This window comes from Mus caroli, chromosome 5, assembly GCF_900094665.2.
Source record: "Mus caroli chromosome 5, CAROLI_EIJ_v1.1, whole genome shotgun sequence".
NCBI lineage: Eukaryota > Metazoa > Chordata > Mammalia > Rodentia > Muridae > Mus > Mus caroli.
This window is the reverse complement of record NC_034574.1, coordinates 80,436,510-80,455,901: the sequence shown is the minus strand read 5'-3', so window position 1 is coordinate 80,455,901 and position 19,392 is coordinate 80,436,510. Positions and strand designations below refer to the sequence as shown.

The window sequence follows — 19,392 nt, the reverse complement described above, 5'->3', positions numbered from 1 at the left end:
TCTCAAAAAAAAAAAAAAAAAAAAAAAGTAGGAATCACACTGAAAATCATAATAGCTTACTTTTAGCCTGATTCCATTAAATATGAATCTATTGCTGCTAATAACTTATGGAAGAGAAAGGATTACTAAAATATTATTTAAGTAAAAAGTGAGTCATATTTTTGTATTTCTTTTTTTTTCTAGGAAAGTAGAGAAATTTGTTCCACATTTTAAGAAGTCTACATCAAATCAGTCATGTTGAAGAACATTTTGCTCTGTTCTCTTCAGATAAGCTTTCTAGGAATGAGTCTTGGTGGGAACATTCTCATCTGGCCCATGGAAGGCAGTCACTGGCTAAATGTTAAGATCATAATAGATGAACTCCTAAGAAAAGAGCATAATGTGACTGTCCTTGTGGCCTCCGGGGCCCTTTTCATCACACCATCATCCATCAGCCCATCTCTGACATTCGAAATATATCCAGTGCCCTTTGGCAAGGAAAAAATTGAAAGTGTGATCAAGGACTTTGTTTTGACATGGCTGGAAAACAGGCCATCTCCTTCAACTATATGGACTTTCTATAAGGAAATGGCCAAAGTCATTGAGGAGTTCCACTTGGTGTCCAGAGCTATCTGTGATGGCGTTCTTAAGAATGAAAAGCTGATGGCCAAGCTGCAGAAAGAAAAGTTCGAAGTACTATTATCAGACCCAGTATTTCCTTGTGGTGACATCGTGGCTTTAAAACTGGGAATTCCATTTATCTATTCCTTGCGGTTTTCCCCTGCCTCCACAGTGGAAAAGCATTGTGGAAAGGTCCCATTCCCTCCTTCCTATGTACCTGCAATTCTGTCAGAACTCACAGACCAGATGTCCTTCACTGACCGAGTAAGAAACTTCATTTCGTACCGAATGCAGGACTACATGTTTGAAACTCTTTGGAAGCAGTGGGATTCCTATTATACTAAAGCTTTAGGTATGTAGCCATTTTTCTTTTGTCATTTGAATATAAGCAAGGCTTCTAGTAAGTCCTTTAATTCTGTACGTCTATCTATAATTTGAAGTCTGTGTAGCAATATACTAGTTTTATCATATGCTAAAAGGAAAGAGTATTTTTGAACAAGCACAGGTGGTAGAATTATTAGAGTAATTTGTTAATTCTATGAGCTTAAGCTTTCGATCATATGAATAAAGGCTTTGACAAATAAATTGGATTGACAAGTAAAACTAAACCTTGTTTAGAACTAACACAAGAATAAAATTTCCCTAGAAATTTCAGTTTTGTGCCAATGTATCTGGGAGAAATTACATTTTTTCATTAGCCTTCTGTTATATAGGCCAACGTCTATACGTTTTTTTTTTCTTAAGTACATATATTCTCCAACTAGTGCTTACTAGAGACTAAGCTATTTTGAGAGTACCTTCAACTGCTGTTTATTCACAACATGTATCTTGATAGCATCACTGCATCCACAGATAGTCCCTAAGTCAAATAGTTTTTGTCTTTTTCTATGATGTTTATGCTTTACTCTTCATGGGTTTCATCAAATACTGGCTTCGAAAAGAGATTACCACTGGAATGATGTATGCAGGCAAATACAGAAATAGGGTAGACTAGATAGGTTTTACTTGAATGATCTTCTGAAAATCTTTTTTTTTTTTGGTTTTTCGAGACAGGGTTTCTCTGTGTAGCCCTGGCTGTCCTGGAACTCACTCTGTAGACCAGGCTGGTCTCGAACTCAGAAATCTGCCTGCCTCTACCTCCCGAGTACTGGGATTAAAGACGTGCACCACCACTGCCTGGCACCAAAAATCGTATAGGCAAAAAAATATCAGTTCTTTTGGGAAACAATCACTGGAATGAAAATTGTGCCCATGTTAGAAATCAGAACAAATATATCATGTTCTAATATACCATGTAAAGTACTGTGAGTGTGGGAGTGTAGGTCAATATGAGAGGTGGGAGATAAGAGAGAGATGTTAGGGATGCCAAAGTTCTTAATTCCATGTCTGCATGCATGTGTGTGTTTGTGTTGGCATGTGTGCTCATGTGTCAAAGTATGTGCCCATTTATGACAGAATCTAGAAGATGACATTTGCTTTGCTGCTGTCACCCTCTGCCTTATCCCTTTGTCAATGAACACTTTCTCTGAACAATGAGCTCTGGCAACACTCTGGTTTACAAAAGTTTAGGGGTTACTGACATATGTGGTCATATTCATAAATATTTTCAGTGTGAGTGCTGGTATATAAACTCAGGCCTTCATGTTTCTGTATCAAGAAATATTACCAAATGAACAGCCTCTACCAATGCTCAGTATATATATATTGATAATCTTTTGTACATTATACTAAGCATTTCAGCTTGGAAGTGTTTAGAGGAATTTTTTGACAAAATTTATGTTTTACCAAAATGTCTGGATAGATGCATAGACTAAGTGGACAGTCTGCATTATTTTCTCCTTCCAAAATAATAAAACTGCATTATTTTCTTCTTTTAAAAAATGTATGAGAAGGGCATGTGTTGAGAAGATGGCTAAAAGAGGATGAAAAATTCATAGAGAAAGATAGTATATAGTAACACTGTTAAAACAATTTGTGGATATAGTAGGAGTCTACAGTTGTGTAGCCACAGAAAAGTAATATTTTCCCTTTTCATCCATATTTTAATTATCTCATTTCGAGCAGGAAAGTTTAAAGAAATAATGAAATTCATGAATATGTAGTTTTTACAAACTGAGAGATACTACATACCCAGTTTGTATTAGCTTATTAGATACAGTTCCTTAAGGTTGATTGGCTCCTTTTGAAGAGTGAGAAAAGATGTAAGATTAAAAGAGTTTCAGTATTTCTGCTTTCAAGAAGTTACAAATGACAGGGTTGTCTGAGGTAAATTGTATAAAATAAATAAAATTCGGTAGTGTGAATAATGTATTTCATGGTTGTGTATGTGATACTTTGTAGAAGATCTGGCAAGGACCAATACATAATGAGTTAAACTGAATATTTATTTCAGAGAGAAGGCAAGGGGTGAGAGATTGGAATAGCATTCCTAACCCGACATTGTCTTCTTTTCCTTGTTTTGTGCTTTCCCATCACATGCAGATTTCTTGCAATTTTTCTATTTTGTTACATAGCATATTTCTGGATTTGCCAAGAAACAAATGATTTAAAATCATGCAATGGTTTTACAGGGTATGAACATCTTTGAATGTACCCAAAATACTTTCAAACTACATGATAGTGATGCATTTCATAGGTGGCAGATGCTAAATATCAATATTTTATTCTGCTGTCTGGTATAATGTACCAGATAAAACTCTTATCAACGAGGATGAGACAAACAAGGAATGAATATCACATTTGATGAAATATATGTCCTGTTGCTAAGTTCTGAAGTTTATTATCTATTTTGGAACATCAAGTTCAAGTTTGTGTTTTCATTTATCTCCATTAGTAATGAACATCATTGTGTCCAAGTAGAGAAGTGACAGTGTTTTCCAGTTAGTTCTTGTGTGGCCTAGCAATGCTTAGTAGCTAATGAATGAAAGAATTGAATGACATCAAGTATCTTTTGAAAATGATAAAATGAATAAAGCAAACCGATGGTTCATAAGAACTTCAGAAAGAGAACTGGAGGTTTGTTGGTAACCATACCTTGAACCCTGAGTTCTTTCAAATATCTAATATAAAATACTTGTAAATGGATACCTATTTATCAGAGTAAATATTCACAAATGATTTTTGAATGTGAATATCTTTTACTCATATCCAAAAGTCGATGAGCATAATTGAAAACTGTGGTGTCAATTTTAACTCTTTATTCTGTGCTAACTATAGGTGTCAATTTCTCCTTCTTTGTTAACCTTTGTTCCATGGTTCATAAACTGATGATTTATTTCAGCATGTATATGACAACTTAGTCCTTCTGCCTGTTAGAGAAAACAAGGATAGGTCTGGCGTCTATATTGGGAAGCTATGAAGACTCAAGGAAATGGACCACATAGTACAGTCAAAATGAGTGCTTAAAAAGGACGAAGAGAAAAAAAAAGAAAAGGACAAAGAGAGATGAAAAAAATAGAGATAGAGAGTTCTTAGAGAAATGAAGCTCTAAAGGTGATCAAAGCTCAATTATGTCTTCACACCTGTAGTAAACAAGGAATCATAATCTGTGCAACATCACACTTAATGCAAGAGAAAGATGTACTAGACAGTTCTCTGGGTTGTTTGGATTGTGTCATCTTCACACTATAACTCTTATTAATAAAATTATTTTACCATCATAATTCCCCAAATCCCTATAGACCTTTTATACCTGTGAGATCATTTGTCATGTAACCTTTTCCAGGATGAAATTTCAGAATACAAAGACGATTGTTCTTTGCTTTTAAATTAGTGCTAATTATAGAATCACACAATTCTAGACTCGAGGAAGGAGAAACTAATCTTTCTTAACAGTTTGTTCATGAGAAAATAATGAGGTTTTATATAGATGTTCTTTACTGTGATCTTGATATACAGCATTGTGTTGCTAAATGAATTACCTCTATTCTGACTCAGAATGTCTATATAAGTTTGTGGTTTTTACCCAGACTAGTAATCTGTTGATCTGAGGGACATGGACACTTGGTTTTAAAAGTACAGGTAAGAATTAAAAATACTAGCATACTGGCATAAGTAACTTATTTTAGTAAATAGTAATGAAAATGATGCAGGCAGTGGGCTTGAAATTTTTCCAGATGATCACATGCATTTATGATCTGCTTTTAGTCCCCTGCTCTAATTGAAGTTTTGTAATGGCTCCAAATGCATCCAGGTCTCAAATTGTCACAGCTGAGAAAATAAATGTGCCAAATTTCCCAGATATTACTTCTCTGTGGAAGAATGTGATGAAAACCACAACATGAATCCTTAATCTCTATTAATTGCTAGGATTTGTATCTCACCATGTCAAAATTACCCTTTCCCCCGTCGTGACACTTTCATTAACCCTCATTGATTTGTATAGTAATCATAGCTAGCAACAACTAAATTATCCAGTTCCTTGGAGCTATAGCAAAGTCTTCATATAGATTTTTGTCTTTGTTGCATATCTTTGTAACTAATTTACTCCACTTCAGGGCACAAAAATCATTATTATAGATGAAAGTATTAAGGTTTAAAAAAATCAGGCAGGTTAACATAAAGTTATATAGTAATCACTTAAAATAGTATTCAAATTAAAGGGTCCTGTGCCTTCTATGGTTTAGACTTTTGTTCTAATTTATTTTTGATAACTTTATATGCTATTATTGCATCTGAATCATCTCCATCTCTCTCCTGTCCTTCAACTCCTTCTGACCCTGGCTCTTCTCCAAATTAATGATCTCTCTGTCATTATTATTATATGTATATGCACATATATGTGTTTAAGTATACATAAAGTTGATGGATTTATTTAGCTTTGCTTATATGTGCATGTGTCCAGAGCTCAATACTTGGGATTTGCAAACCACGGCAAGAGATCCTCATTGAAGGAAACTAGTTCTCCCTCTCTTAGGAGCTATTGACCATGTCTTCATCTGGAACAAGACCATAAAGAATTCTTCCTGTCTATATTGGCATGTCAGTTCATGTTGTCATTATTCTGTTCTTTTTTAGGCACTATATTGTTGAGATTTCATGGGTACACCTTTTCTGTTGTGCTTAGAGGACAGTGTGTAGCAACAGGTGTCCTCAAACTCTGTCCGACAACCTTCCCCCACCCCCCCACCACCGCGATTTTCACTGAGCCTTGGTGGTAGATTGCATTGCAGTAGTATCAGTTGAAGTTGGAGTATCTCAGCATAATAAATCCATGGCCAACAACAATATAAATGGAAAAAAAACTCAATAAAATCAGAATAGATACAGGCCTGTCCACTATCGCTACTTCTTTTCAATGCTGTGTTTGAAGAGCTAGCTTGAGCAATAAGACAGAGGAAGAAAATTAAAAGGATACAAGTAGAAAAACAAGCAATTTTCTCCCTATTTGCAGGTATTATAATAAATAAAATGTCCTAAAAATTCCATCAGAAAACATAAAAATAATCAGGAATTTCAGCATTAAAAATCAAGTTATGAAAATAAGTATAAGCCTTATATCATATAGTGTACAGTATATACTGATAGCAAGCATGCTGGGAAAAGAATCATGGGAAAACTACAGTTCATAGTAGGTTCAAAAATACAACTTAACCTAGGAACTGAAAGAACTCTTCAATGAAAACTTTGAATATCTAAAGAAAGTGATCAAGGAAGACATTAGAAGATGAAAAGACTCCCTATGCTGTGGATTAGCAGAATTAATATTGTGTAAAAGACCATAATATCAAAAGGAAATTACTGATTCAACGCAATTCTAATCAAATTCCCATTAAATTATACTCAGAAACAGAAAGAAACAAAACTAAAATTTATATGAAATCAGAGAAGACCTGAATTGCTAAAATAATCCTAAGCAAAAAGAACCACACTGTAGGTATTGCTTACTATACCAGATACCAGAATTGTTTCTTCCAATTTAAATTTATGATAGAAATGTATGTTATTTAACATAATTTCTATCTGTTATTTGAACATTAGTAGTCATTGTTTCATTTTTTTAATTTGTAATTCTGTTTTTTGCCTAACCTGATTTGCTACATGGAGTTTAATTGCTTGTGTTGTTACTATGTTATCCATTATTCCTTAAGGTATAGCACTCTGTGGCTCTCTGATGTCAAAGGGTTGTTGTCTGGGATATTTTTCTGACTCTAAGCATCTTCTGTGAACAGTTTCTAGCTGAAAATAAGAAAAAGCATCTACACATTTCAAGTATGATTGCTTAAACTTAAAGCAGGTAATTTTTATTTTTATAATATTTTCTAAAGCACTGCCAAAACTGTGTAATATTTTTAAAAGAAATGATATATAATTCATGACAACAGAGCATAGAAAATCCATTATACACTATTATAAGTTTTATGCTCTGACCAGCACAAAAAACAAGCAAGAATTTAAAGAAATATCTTTTATTTATTTAGGGTTATAGACTATACATAATTATATAATACATATATAAATTACCTAAGAAATTTGAAATAATAATAAGCTATTTAACTAAATGTTATATTCAGAGGTTTATTTAAACCAGGTACTCATGGAGACTAAATAATTAATGTAAAATAAATTATTAGAAATTAATTTTAGAAAATAAATAATTTTATCTGCCAAATGCCACTTTCATTATTAAGTCAGATAGATTTGATGTGCTCTTCTTTTGCCATTTGTGGAAATTTAAGTTTGTAAGTTAATACTTGCAAGCCTCCACAAATTGAATGTACTTCCATGTTTTGAATATGCAATATTGTTAAATATTTTGGGAGTACCTGGAATTAGGGAACAAATATGTCAGATGCCCAAAGCAACACTCATGAATATAAACTCTTTACCACCCATATATGATGTCTTAAAAAAAAAATGTCTGCTTCCACTGTTAACCAAAAGCAACATTTCTTCATCACAGAGTAATACAATTATCTATTGTCTAGCAGGGATCTCCCGAGTCTTTGAAAATTCCCTGTTTTAAACTTCCAAGCATTTTAGAGGCGTGGCAGATTACATCCATACGGCCAGAAATTTGACATGCTCTGTCTTCTTTGTTTTGAAGCTAAACTGGTTGCAAAAGCATGACAGTTCTCTCCAAGTTGGAGGTGTCTCCTCAGAGACTATAAAATTGACAATTCTGCCATCAACAAAGTAGTACACATGCCTCCAGCTGCATATGTAGCAGAGGATGACCTTGTCAGGCATCAATGGGAGGAGAGGTCCTTGGTCCTATGAAGGATTGATAGATACCCCAGTGTAGGGGAGAGGGTAGGGAGGTGGGAGTGGGTGGGTGGGTGGAGGCACACCCTCACAGAAGCAGGGGGAGGGAAGATGTGATAGGGTGTTTATGGGATGGAAGGAAACCAGGAAAAGGCATAACATGTGAAATGTAAATAAAGAAAATATCCAATAAAAAATGATAATTCTGATATTTTCCCCAAGTTTCCCTTGCACTCTGTTCCTGATCCCTTGGTTAGGGAAGGGCCCGGAACTGCTTCAGGAGTAACTGATTCTGAGTGTCCATTCTTTAACTTTGCTTTTTATCCTTTTTATCATTCTATTTTTTCTCACGGCTTAACTTATGGAGTCCTTCATTTTGTAATTGCCTTTGCTCACTTTAGAAATGTTCAGAACTGCAGGTGGTATCTCTAAGCACCTGTTCACCCTTGTTTAAAGCTAGATCACTAACTTAATCACCACACTTTTTAATCTCCTAACCCTGGACAAATCTGTAAAACTATTAAGAATATTATGCCAGTGTTCTGAGGGAAACAGGCTCTGCAGAGAAGGGCAAATTTACAAACCAATCCAATCTTAGTTTGGCTGCCTTTCATTTACACCAAAGAAAAGTGAGACCAAGGTAACCTAGACATTTCTCCAGCATCTCAAAACCTTCAAATGATATAGTGGTTTTGGTTGGGGCTTACTGTACTCCTGGGTTCCTCTTGCGTAGTTTTCAAACAAATCATGTAAAACAGACCCTATTTCAACAGCCTTCTAGGAGCTGTGTTCTGAATTGTTTTAAAAGATGGCATAAAATGAGAATTGACTATAACAAGGAAGCAGGAAGAAAGATGAATCAATCACTCAGAATAAAAAGGCCATCCTCTTTATAATGTATATCAATGTACTCCACAATCCAGTCAATCTAAAACTTATAAAAGTAGTGAGTGACTCATGGAAATCTACAATGTGTGGAAGTTATTTTCCGTTTTCTTACTAAATGTGAATGATCATGCCAGTTCAGCAGTGGGCCAAATAAATTTGAAAATATAATCCCAGCTGAACAACTTTGCATATTAGTTTTAGGATATGCAACAAAACTCTACTGTAGTTCTCAATGAAATGCAAGAGATAACATCTTACACACAGTGTTGGAGGAGGGTCTAATAAGACAATACCTACAAAAATGCCTTATAATGAGGACATATATAATTTTCCAAAGTGGATCTGGTGTCACAGAAGACACAACAACACTGTGATGGTTTGTATATTCTTGGACCAGGGAGTGGCACCATTTGGAGGTGTGACCTGGTTGGAGTAGGTGTGTCACTGTGAGTGTGTGCTTAACACTCTCACCCTAGTTGCCTGGAAGTCAATCTTCCACTAGCAGCCTTTGGATGAAGACATGTAACTCTCAGCTCTGCCTGTGCCATGCCTGCCTGGATACTGCCATTATCATATATCCCACCATGATGATAATGGACTGAACCTCTGACCCTGTAAGCCAGCCCCAATTAAATGTTATTTTTTTATAAGACTTGCCTTGGTCATGGTGTCTACTCACAGCAGTAAAACCCTGACTAAGACAGAAGTTGGTACCAGGGACTGGGGTATTGCTGTGATAAGCCTGACCATGCTATTATTTGAAAGAATATGGATTTTGGGACTTTGAACTTGGAACACAGTGAAATGCTTTAAATGGGGTTTAATAGGTTATCCTAGTAGGAATATGGAAGATTTTGTTGCTGGGAGTAATTTGAACTGTGTTGACCTGGCCCAAAAGATTTCAAAGGAGAAGAATTTCAGTATGTGGCATAAAGATTGTTTTTGTGGTATTTTGGTGAAGAATGTAGCTACTTTTTGCCTTGTCTGAAAAGTCTGCCTGAGGCTAAGGTGAAGAGACTCANATTAATTGTATTGACAAAGGAAGTTTCAAAAAAGCCCAGCAGNGACTTTGTTCTCTGGTTAAGTCTTATGAAGAGAAGTTTGAACAAGCATAGCAAGCTTATAAAGGAAAAAATATAAAATATATGGTTCGATTATTAAAGGGGTACCAGGAAGTGAAATAGAGCAAAATCCTGTTTTCTAGGAGATAACAGATTAAGAGAATGGGACCTTGGGGCAAGATCCTTCCCAGCTAAATTAGATCCAGGCATGGTGGTACATACCTTTAGTCTCAGGAGACAGACATGCCGATCTCTGCATTCAAAGTCAATCTACAGAGCAAGATCCAGGATAGCCAACCTTAGACAGTGAAGGATTTGGAAAACATAAAGTCAGTGATAATGTAATAGTACAAGAGGATCATGTTCTAGTTCTTGCAAGCAGCAGAACTCTGCAGCTTCAGCCATGTGACTCTGGCTCTAGAGTTAAGAATGAAAGGAACTACTGGGACAATTGATGCTGGTTAGGTGGAGCTAAGAAATTAGCAATGATTAAGAAGAGACCAGCATCACTGAGGTGAAATCTTCTGGGAATTGTTTTCTGGGAGCACAAAGAAGTTGTGTTCCAGAGATAGCCAAGGTTGTACCTTGTGCTGCCGCTGGACTTGGTAATGTGTAAGAATCACCAGGTTTTGAAGGCATGAAGGTGTCATGAAAAACTTGGCACTGTGAGAGGTAATGCAAGGCCACTGGAGAAGGTGTAGCCTCAGCTGTAGTTTTTGGCCCAGGACTGAAGGGGTTGTGCAAAGGATTTGAGGCTTAGCATCATGAAGAGAGCCTATGAGAGGCTATAGGTGAAGCCCAGTTGGAGTGGAACACCCCACTGTATTGGAGATGTCAGTACCATGCGATGATCACCAAGAACAGCAGCCATAGTGGAGTGGATCAACCTGAGCTTAGAGTGCTACAGAGTGCAGAGCTGCAGAAGTGATGTCAGCCATTGGGAGGAGGCCAAAAGATCAAGTGGAACCCTAGATACTGAAACAAGAAGCTGTTACCATTGAAATTGCTTTGGAGACTCAAAGATGTTAAAGATGCCAGAGCCATGGGATACATGCTGAGGAAAGCTGCTAACAGGGAGTGGAACCAGCCCAGGAGAAAGCAGTTTGTTGCAGTCAACAAAGGTGAAAAAGGAGTGGAGATCTGAAGACCACCTTGACATTAGCCATGGAGATGCAGAGTTGGGAATTTGCCCTGTTGGCTTCCTGTCTTTCTTTGGTGATTACAGTTCAGTGACCTTGAATTTTGGACTTTTAACATTGCTGAGACTGCTATAGACTATGAGGATTTTGAAAGTTGGACTAAATGCATTTTGCATTATGCTATGTTTAAGAATGCCCCCGCCCCCTAGACTCATGTGTTTGAACAAGTCTATGAGGGCCAGGGAGTGGAATGTGGTGTTTGTATATTCTTGGACCAGGGAGTGGCACCATTTGGAGGTGTGACCTGGTTGGAGTAGGTGTGTCACTGTGAGTGTGTGCTTAACACTCTCACCCTAGTTGCCTGGAAGTCAATCTTCCACTAGNAGCCTTTGGATGAAGACATGTAACTCTCAGCTCTGCCTGAGCCATGCCTGCCTGGATACTGCCATTATCATACATCCCACCTTGATGATAATGGACTGAACCTCTGACCTTGTAAGCCAGCCCCAATTAAATGTTTTTTATAAGACTTGCCTTGGTCATGGTGTCTGTTCACAGCAGTAAAACCCTGACTAAGACACACACCTCTCATAGGTTCTATTCATTATATTCAGACTAGATTTCTACCCAAACTACAATCATGTTGATGCATATGAAGTTTATAAGTTCCTTCTTAACTTATATAATATGGGCCTATGAATGGGTGTTACTAGCCTATCATATTCAAGGTTATTTTACCTGAAATCTACCTAAATACATTGAATTTTTCTTTTTCATCTTAAAATTAGCCAGTCATTCATAGTGGATGTCGCCATGATCAAGAAGGTTTTACAGCTGCTTATTTTTCATTTGGCTCTGGCTGAAATTGTTCTCAGCGGGAATGTGGTAGTTTGGCCTACAGATGGCAGCCATTGGCTAAATATTAAGATTCTTCTTGAGGAGTTGGTTCAAAGAAATCACAGTGTGACTGTACTGGCTCCATCAGAAACTTTATTTATCAACTCCAGACCTGATGCCTTTATAAATTTTGAAGAGATTCCGGTTTCCTACACAAAAAGCAAGATAGATGAAATAATTGAGCATATGATAGCCCTGTGGCTGGACCACAGGCCAACGCCTCTCACAATGTGGACTTTCTACAAAGAACTAGGAAAGTTACTTGCTACTTTCTACACAACCAATAAGCAAATGTGTGATGGTGTACTAAACAATCCCACTGTAATGGAAAGACTGCAAAAAGGTGGCTTCGATGTGTTACTAGCTGACCCAGTAACCATGTGTGGAGAGCTGGTGGCTCTGAAATTGGGGATTCCCTTTGTGTATACACTACGCTTCTCTCCAGCCTTTACAGTAGAGAGGCATTGTGGGAAAATTCCTGCCCCCATCTCGTACGTACCTGCAGCCCTGTCAGAGCTCAGTGACCAGATGTCTTTTGGTGAAAGGGTTAAGAATATCATTTCCTATTCTCTGCAAGACTATATATTTAAGACCTACTGGGGAGAATGGAATTCATACTACAGCAAAGTTCTAGGTGAGTCTCAGAATTTCTTCCTATTGATGATTATAGATACCTTCATTCTCATTCAGCTAAAGTTACCTATCCCAAAATGAATTGAATATATTTGTTATATCTCTACACGTCTTTAGTTACTGTTTTTGTTTAAGAAAATTCTTCAAAAAACGTTTTATTAATTTTTTATTGTTATCATTCATTCACCAGAAAGAAAATGTTCTTATTTTAGTTAGTAGCTTTCCAATGTTTAAACAAACTTTCAAATACCAATAAAACCCACTTTTACTAAGGTAAAATATGATAATAGCCATATGAACAAAATGGGCAGTATTGTAATAATACATATTCTCTCTTTATTCTCAGCCTTTATCCACAAAAATATATTGGAAAATATAAAAGGTCATCATTGGGAAACTCACAAGTACATCCAACTCTGCTGATCCCTTTTCATCCTAGACATCTCAGGGTGCCTCACCCTCTCTCCTCAAAATGTGTCTACAGACTTGTGGCCTTAAAGCTGCCTTAATAGCGCCAATCACATAAAACAATGCTAACTGAGGAGGCAGTTCTGGATGATGGCTTATATTGCATCTCTTTCTGACCCTCATGAGATTTACTTCCATATTTCTTTTCTTTCCGGAATGACTGTCCTCCAGCTCTGTTCATACCCAGGGGGATTAATTAGTACACAGAATAACACTGGAGGCTGCCAGTGATGTTTTCTTGCAGAAGTTAGGTGCAAACCAGTTTCCTCTACCCAGTTTTTCATCCTTTTTACCTCTTCTATCCTTTTCATTTTCTTCCTTTCCTATTCTTTGTGTAAAGGAATATTTACTGAACATAAAATAGGTGGTTAATAAATTGCTGCATATAAAAATTACAATGAGCACAGCAGACTAAAATTACCCCTTTAGAGCTTACATTTGAAGCTAATAAGTCATCACATATAATAATGTATTGTATACAAATAAATGCTTGTATATTTATATGTATACTTTTAAGTATACATATAAAAATATATTTATATGATATATGTCCACATATGCTAAAGTATGACATATGCTATGTAGTAGAACAAGAAAATCAATGTGTTGGAGTGAAACTGAAATTGTACTTATCCAGAGAGGCCATGGGAGGTATCAACATTAAGGATAACATTTGAACAAGGTTTTAAGGATGCTGAGTGTTTTGCCTGTGTCAAAATCCTTTCAGGCTTCAAGGGAATTATTGGCCACTGCATGCTATAATTCCTGCAACACTGAGATTCTATTTGACTTTAACTCTTCATGTTACAGGCAAAATCATTTCTTTTGCTTTATTGTATATTTTGGAAGTCTTTTATCCAAATATCCACAGGAATTTGTTTTGATTTCTTCATAAAATTTTATAGAGGGAAGACATTTTACATGTCATGTATGTAAGGTAAAATATGAAGGCTAATTAAAATTTTCAATGATCTTTGATGGTCTGGTAACTACAAAATGGTAAGTAAAATGATTTATTTTTATATTTCATACAGTGTAATTTAGGATTTATTTTGAAGGCATTTTAAATATATTATGCCTTAGAACTGCTTCAGCAGATGATTTTCATGTTTAAGTTAATGTATTTGTGTGTGTATGGTTATATGGAAATGTATATGTGTGTGTATGTATGTATGTATGTTTGTGTCCATGAAGGCTAGAGGGGTAGTATGCCCCTAGGGCTGGAGTTATAATTAATAGTGAGCTACCTGGCATGATACTGGTAACTAAACTTGGGTATTCTGAAAAAACATTATAAGTTATTAACTGCTGAGCCATCTCTCAAGCTGATCAAACACACACTTTAATTTAGATTTGAGCATTGTCTAAATGGTCATTTTTCAGTCTCTGATACATGTTCTGTAATAGTTATCATTCATTGCTCATGTTTGCAGGATACACTATGTATCATAGTATCATAGGTACCAACTAAGCTGTGCACCTCCCTTAATGTAGACATTTAACCAGTATGATAGTGAAGGCTTAGGAAATTATGTTTGTTTTTGGGTAGAGATCCATGTTGTTTGGTCTGGAATCAGGCACATGATTTTTGTTTTTGTTTTTGTTCTGTTTTGTTTGTTTGTTTGTTTTCTAGACAGGATTTCTCTGTGTATCTCTGGCTGTCCTGGAACTTACTTTGTAGACCAGGCTGGCCTCGAACTCAGAAATCCACCTGCCTCTGCCTCCCAAGTGCTGGGATTAAAGGCGTGTGCCACCACGCCAGGTGGTCTGGCACATGATTTAATGAAGCTTTCAGTCAGCGTCTTTTATTCTCTGTAAATTACGTTAATAATTTCACTGGATGTTAGAAGTTCATGTGTGTGGATGCATTCTGTCACTTATACAAAGTTAGGTTAAATATTGTTTACACCATACTGTTCATTAACTCTTTAATGGCAGAGCCATGATGATATGACAGTAAGGATCTAGACATAAAAGCTTGCTAATAAATATCTTGCAAAGATGTAGGTAAGTGTTTGCCTTGAAATAATGAGGGTTTTGAGTCCAATCCCCAGTACATATATTTAAAAAAAAAAATCACAAGCAAAACAAACCAAACAAACAACAAAAAACAGCTAAGCTTGGTTATATCTACTTGTACTTCTAGGTCCCTGTGGGTTGCTGGTCACCCACCCACCCTGTGGGTTGCTGGAGAATGGTACAACAACAATAAAAATTAAATAGCATCTGGGAAACAACAGCTGAAGCTGACATCATAGGTACATACATAGTCACATGCAAAGGAAGAGTATGACCTCATATGTAAATACAGAGATGCACACAGAGGCAGTGGTAATGTCATATGTACATTACATACAGAGACATGTTACATACAGAGACATGTGGATGACTAGAAGGAAAGGTGTTTTTGGACACAGCAGGGAACCTGCACATAGGAACTCACAGTGATTGCAACAATATGATTAAAACCTGTGTAAGTAAAAACTGAACTAAATCTCTGCAGGGTGTTAGGAGTGGATCATGAAATCATACCTATCACCCAGAGCCACTGGCAATTGTCAGCCACTAGGAAAGGGAGAGACAGTTTCCTCTGAGAATGTAATAACTCTACAAGCTCCATTGGAAGGCCAGACACTTAAGAGTATTAAGGGAGCACTAATTGATCTTGAGAATTTAAAAAACAAAGTACAACAAAAGGTTGGGTGAGTATGGGAGAGGGCATATCTGGAAAGAATTGGGTAAGGGGTGAATATAATCAAAATGAGTTGTAGGAAACTCTCAAAGGACACACACAGGGGTCATTAAGAAATTCACACAGTTGCCAAGAAGGTTAACCATGGAGTTTTTATATCTTTGGATGTGGTAAGTTGGTAAACTGCACGTTTTATTGACAAATGAAGCTTGGGGTTGGTTATAAATAATTAACACTCTTTCTCAAACTGCTATTGCCTTGTGTTTTAGTAAGAGTTAAATTTAAAAGCAAAAATCTGCAGAAAAACATGGTAGGTGCTAAATCAAAGTAAGCCATTACTATCATATAATGTTTGCGAATGTCTTTGTAAGTAAAAAAAATCTTTACTTCTTACATTACAGAATAATGACTAGACTTGCAAATCCTACCATTTGAGATGTTGGTTTTTAAATACTTAAGTCCTCTGTGTTCCCTAGATTACTGAACATCCCCTTTCTCTCCTTCCTCCCAAACCCTCCCCTCTCTGTATGCCATGGAGTGCAGGTGGAGGCTGTAATTTAAGTTAGGGATCTGTCTCATCGTCTGCCATTTAAATCCTCAGGATTGAATTCATGTCCTTAAGCTGGGTGGCAAACACCTTTACCTACTGAGCCAGCTCACTTGCCCACTAAACACTTTTGAACAGAAAATATTTTAGGTAGAAGGACATTGTCAGAAACTGGTGATATGTAATGCCTTTTCCTGGATATTATGTATTTCTATAGGGTTAGGGATAGCCAGTGTGAACAAACTAATAGTGAAAAAGAGAAATGCATTATTTTTATATTATTATTCTTTTTTAGTCATCAAAAGAATTAATAATAATAGTTAAATACCTCTTAAATATTCATGATATCTTCTGGAGCTAAAAGTAATGCACTCAAACAGTTTTTAAAATCTATTTGGAACATTAAACATGATATAAGTAGAAAAAAATCTCTTATGAAGAACACTATGAAAGGGAACTGTGCCAAGTTCCTGATTAGACAGAAACCATTCCATCTCCTAGGGAGAACACGCAGGGTAACTATGGCTTTATAGAATGGATTGGGTGGTGTTCCATCTGTTTCTATTTTGTGAAATAGTTTGAAGAGTACTGGAATTAAGTCTTCTTTGAAGGTCTGATAGAATTCTGCACTAAATCCATCTGGTCCTGGGCTTTTTTTGGTTGGAAGACTTCTAGTGACTCCTTCTATTTCTTTAGGGGTTAAGGGACTATTTAGATTGTTTATCTGTTCCTGATTTATTTTTGGTATTTGGTATCTGTCTAGAAAATTGTCCATTTCATCAAGATTTTCCAGTTTTGTTGAGTATAGGCTTTTGTAGTACGATCTGGAGATTTTTTTTTTTTTTTTTTGTATTTCCTTGGTTTCTGTTGTTAGGTCTCCTTTTTCATTTCTGATTTTGTTAATTTGGATACTACCTCTATGCCTTCTGGTTATTCTGGCTATGGGTTTATCTATCTTGTTGATTTTCTCAAAGGATCAGCTCCTGGTTTTGTTGTAGTAACTCCTGGCTTTGTATAGTTCTTTTGGTTTCTACTTGGTTGATTTTAGTCTTGGGGTTGATTATTTCCTGCCATCAACTCCTCTTGGGTGTATTTGCTTTTTTGTTTTGTTTTGTTTTAGAGCTTTCAGGTGTACTGTTAAGCTGCTAGTGTATGCTCACTCCAGCTTCTTTTTGGAGGCACTCAGAGCTGAGTTTTCTTAGCACTGCTTTCATTGTGCCCTGTAAGTTTGGGTATGTTGTGCCTTCATTTTCATTAAATTCTCAAAAGTCTCTAATTTCTTTATTTCCTCCTTGACCAATTTATCACTGAGTTTGACATTGTCCAGTTTCCACATTTATGTAGGCTTTCTGTTGTTTTTGTTACTATTAAAGACAAGACTTAGTTCATAGTGATTTGATAGGACACATGGGCTTATTTCAATCTTCTTGTTTGAGGCCTGTTTTGTGACTGCCTATATGGTCAATTTTGGAGAAGGTACCATGAGGTGCTAAGGAGGTATATTCTTTTGTTTTAGGATGAAATGTTCTAAAGATATCTGTTAAATACATTTGGTTCATAACTTCTGTGAGTTTCAATGTGTCTCTGGTTAGTTTGTGTTTCCATGATCTGTCCACTGATGAAAGTGGGATGTTGAAGTTTCCCACTATTATTGTGTGAGGTGCAATGTGTGCTTTGAGCTTTATTAAAGTTTCTTTTATGAATGTGGATGCCCCTGCATTTGGAGCATAGATATTCAGAATTGATAGCTCTTCTTAGTTGATTTTTCCTTTGATGAGTATGAAGTGTCCTTTATCCTTTTTGATAACTTTTTCTTGATAATTGCTTTTACTTGATATTAAAATGGCTGCTCCAGTGAGTTTCTTGGGACCATGTATATATAATACATAAATCCAATCTGCTTAGTTGGCATAATTCTATTTGAATATATGTTTCCAGGGCTTAATATATGTTTTCAGTAGGCCAAGGATAACCCATTGGTGTGCTCCTCTCTGGGTAAGACTGTGTCTCCCACTTTTAGTATGACTTATATTTGTTTAAGGTTGAGGCCTCCAGGTCTTTCCCCTGCCCACTTTGATACATCTGTTGTTGTTTCCCTTGTTCAGCTCATGTTTTAGCACTCAGTTGTTGAGACTTACAGTGCACTTTCTAATACTGCTAGTAGACACAATTTCACAACAAACTCCCTGATCCTCTCATGTTTCCAATCATTCTTCCTCCCTAATACTTCAAAAGTATACATTAAGAAATTAATTGTCACTAAGTGTAAATATTTGTTCAATTTTCTATACTTTACATGGACTTCATATTTATAACCCAGAATCACTGCTTCGTGTCTAGGTGGGTATATGTGTGCATGCGTGTGAAGTTATATGTTTTTGTGTGTGGACGCTAGAGGGTATTAATTGTCTTCTCGTATTGCTATTTCCTTTCATACTAAAAAAGTGGCCCATTGACTTTGGATCCCACCAATTTGGTGAACCTGGTTAGCAAATGAAACCCAGGTATTCATTTCTCTTTAAATCCCCCAAACTAATGTTATAGGCATGTACTGCTGCCAGCTTTTTATAGAATTCTTGAATAAAATCTCAAGGCTTATTGATGTAGGACAAACATGTTAACAATTCAAGATCCATATATGGATGCTTTAACATAGAATTCAATGACTAATGTAAATAATTGTTTCTTAACTCTAAAATCTATGAATATAAAATTTATCTACTGAACTTCTCTAAAGCCTGGAAGAAGCACACTTAATGCAAAGCAAGTAAGACATGTAAACATTTTGGTGGTGAGATCTGAGATAGATTAAATGCACTGCCTGGAAACTCCGAGCTCAGTATCCTCAGGTGGTGAACCTAATTATGTAATGAGGCTCTGTGACTTCATGCACATGTCAAAACTGCTAAACGATGGCCATTAGAAATAGTATCTGCCAGCCTGCACAAGATCAATGGGTTTAATTAAAAAGATTCTCATTGACTGTTTTTTCTTACCTACAGCAAGTTTTTCTGTGAATAATTGTCTAATATTCATATATCAACGTAGTCATCTTCTCTAGATAGCTCTTAAAAGTATCATTCATTATTTTTCTTGTTCCAATGTTCTTTTTAAAGGTAAGGGGAAAGATGTGTATTGGTTATCCTTGCATTTGTATCTCACATACCAAAGAGTATTGGTTTTTTTAAATTTTTTATTACGTATTTTCCTCAATTATATTTCCAATGCTATCCCAAAAGTCCCCCATACCCTCCCCCCCACTCC

General features: G+C 36.2%; 1 protein-coding gene across 5 annotated transcripts in view; it reads left to right on the top strand.

The window, feature by feature from the left end:
• The window catches only part of LOC110294338 (UDP-glucuronosyltransferase 2A1), a 32,428-nt gene that overhangs the window by 3,149 nt on the left and 9,887 nt on the right, over nucleotides 1-19,392 (top strand). The window contains exons 1-2 of one of the 5 annotated variants that reach the window (XM_021162495.1): nucleotides 235-952; nucleotides 11,793-12,422. In XM_021162495.1, coding sequence (XP_021018154.1) covers nucleotides 235-952; nucleotides 11,793-12,422 — 1,348 coding nt within the window. Of the gene's footprint in view, nucleotides 1-183; nucleotides 953-4,596; nucleotides 4,621-11,679; nucleotides 12,423-19,392 lie in introns of those variants that run through there. The other 4 variants (XM_021162496.1, XM_021162498.1, XM_021162499.1 and 1 more) reach the window with 4 other exon arrangements.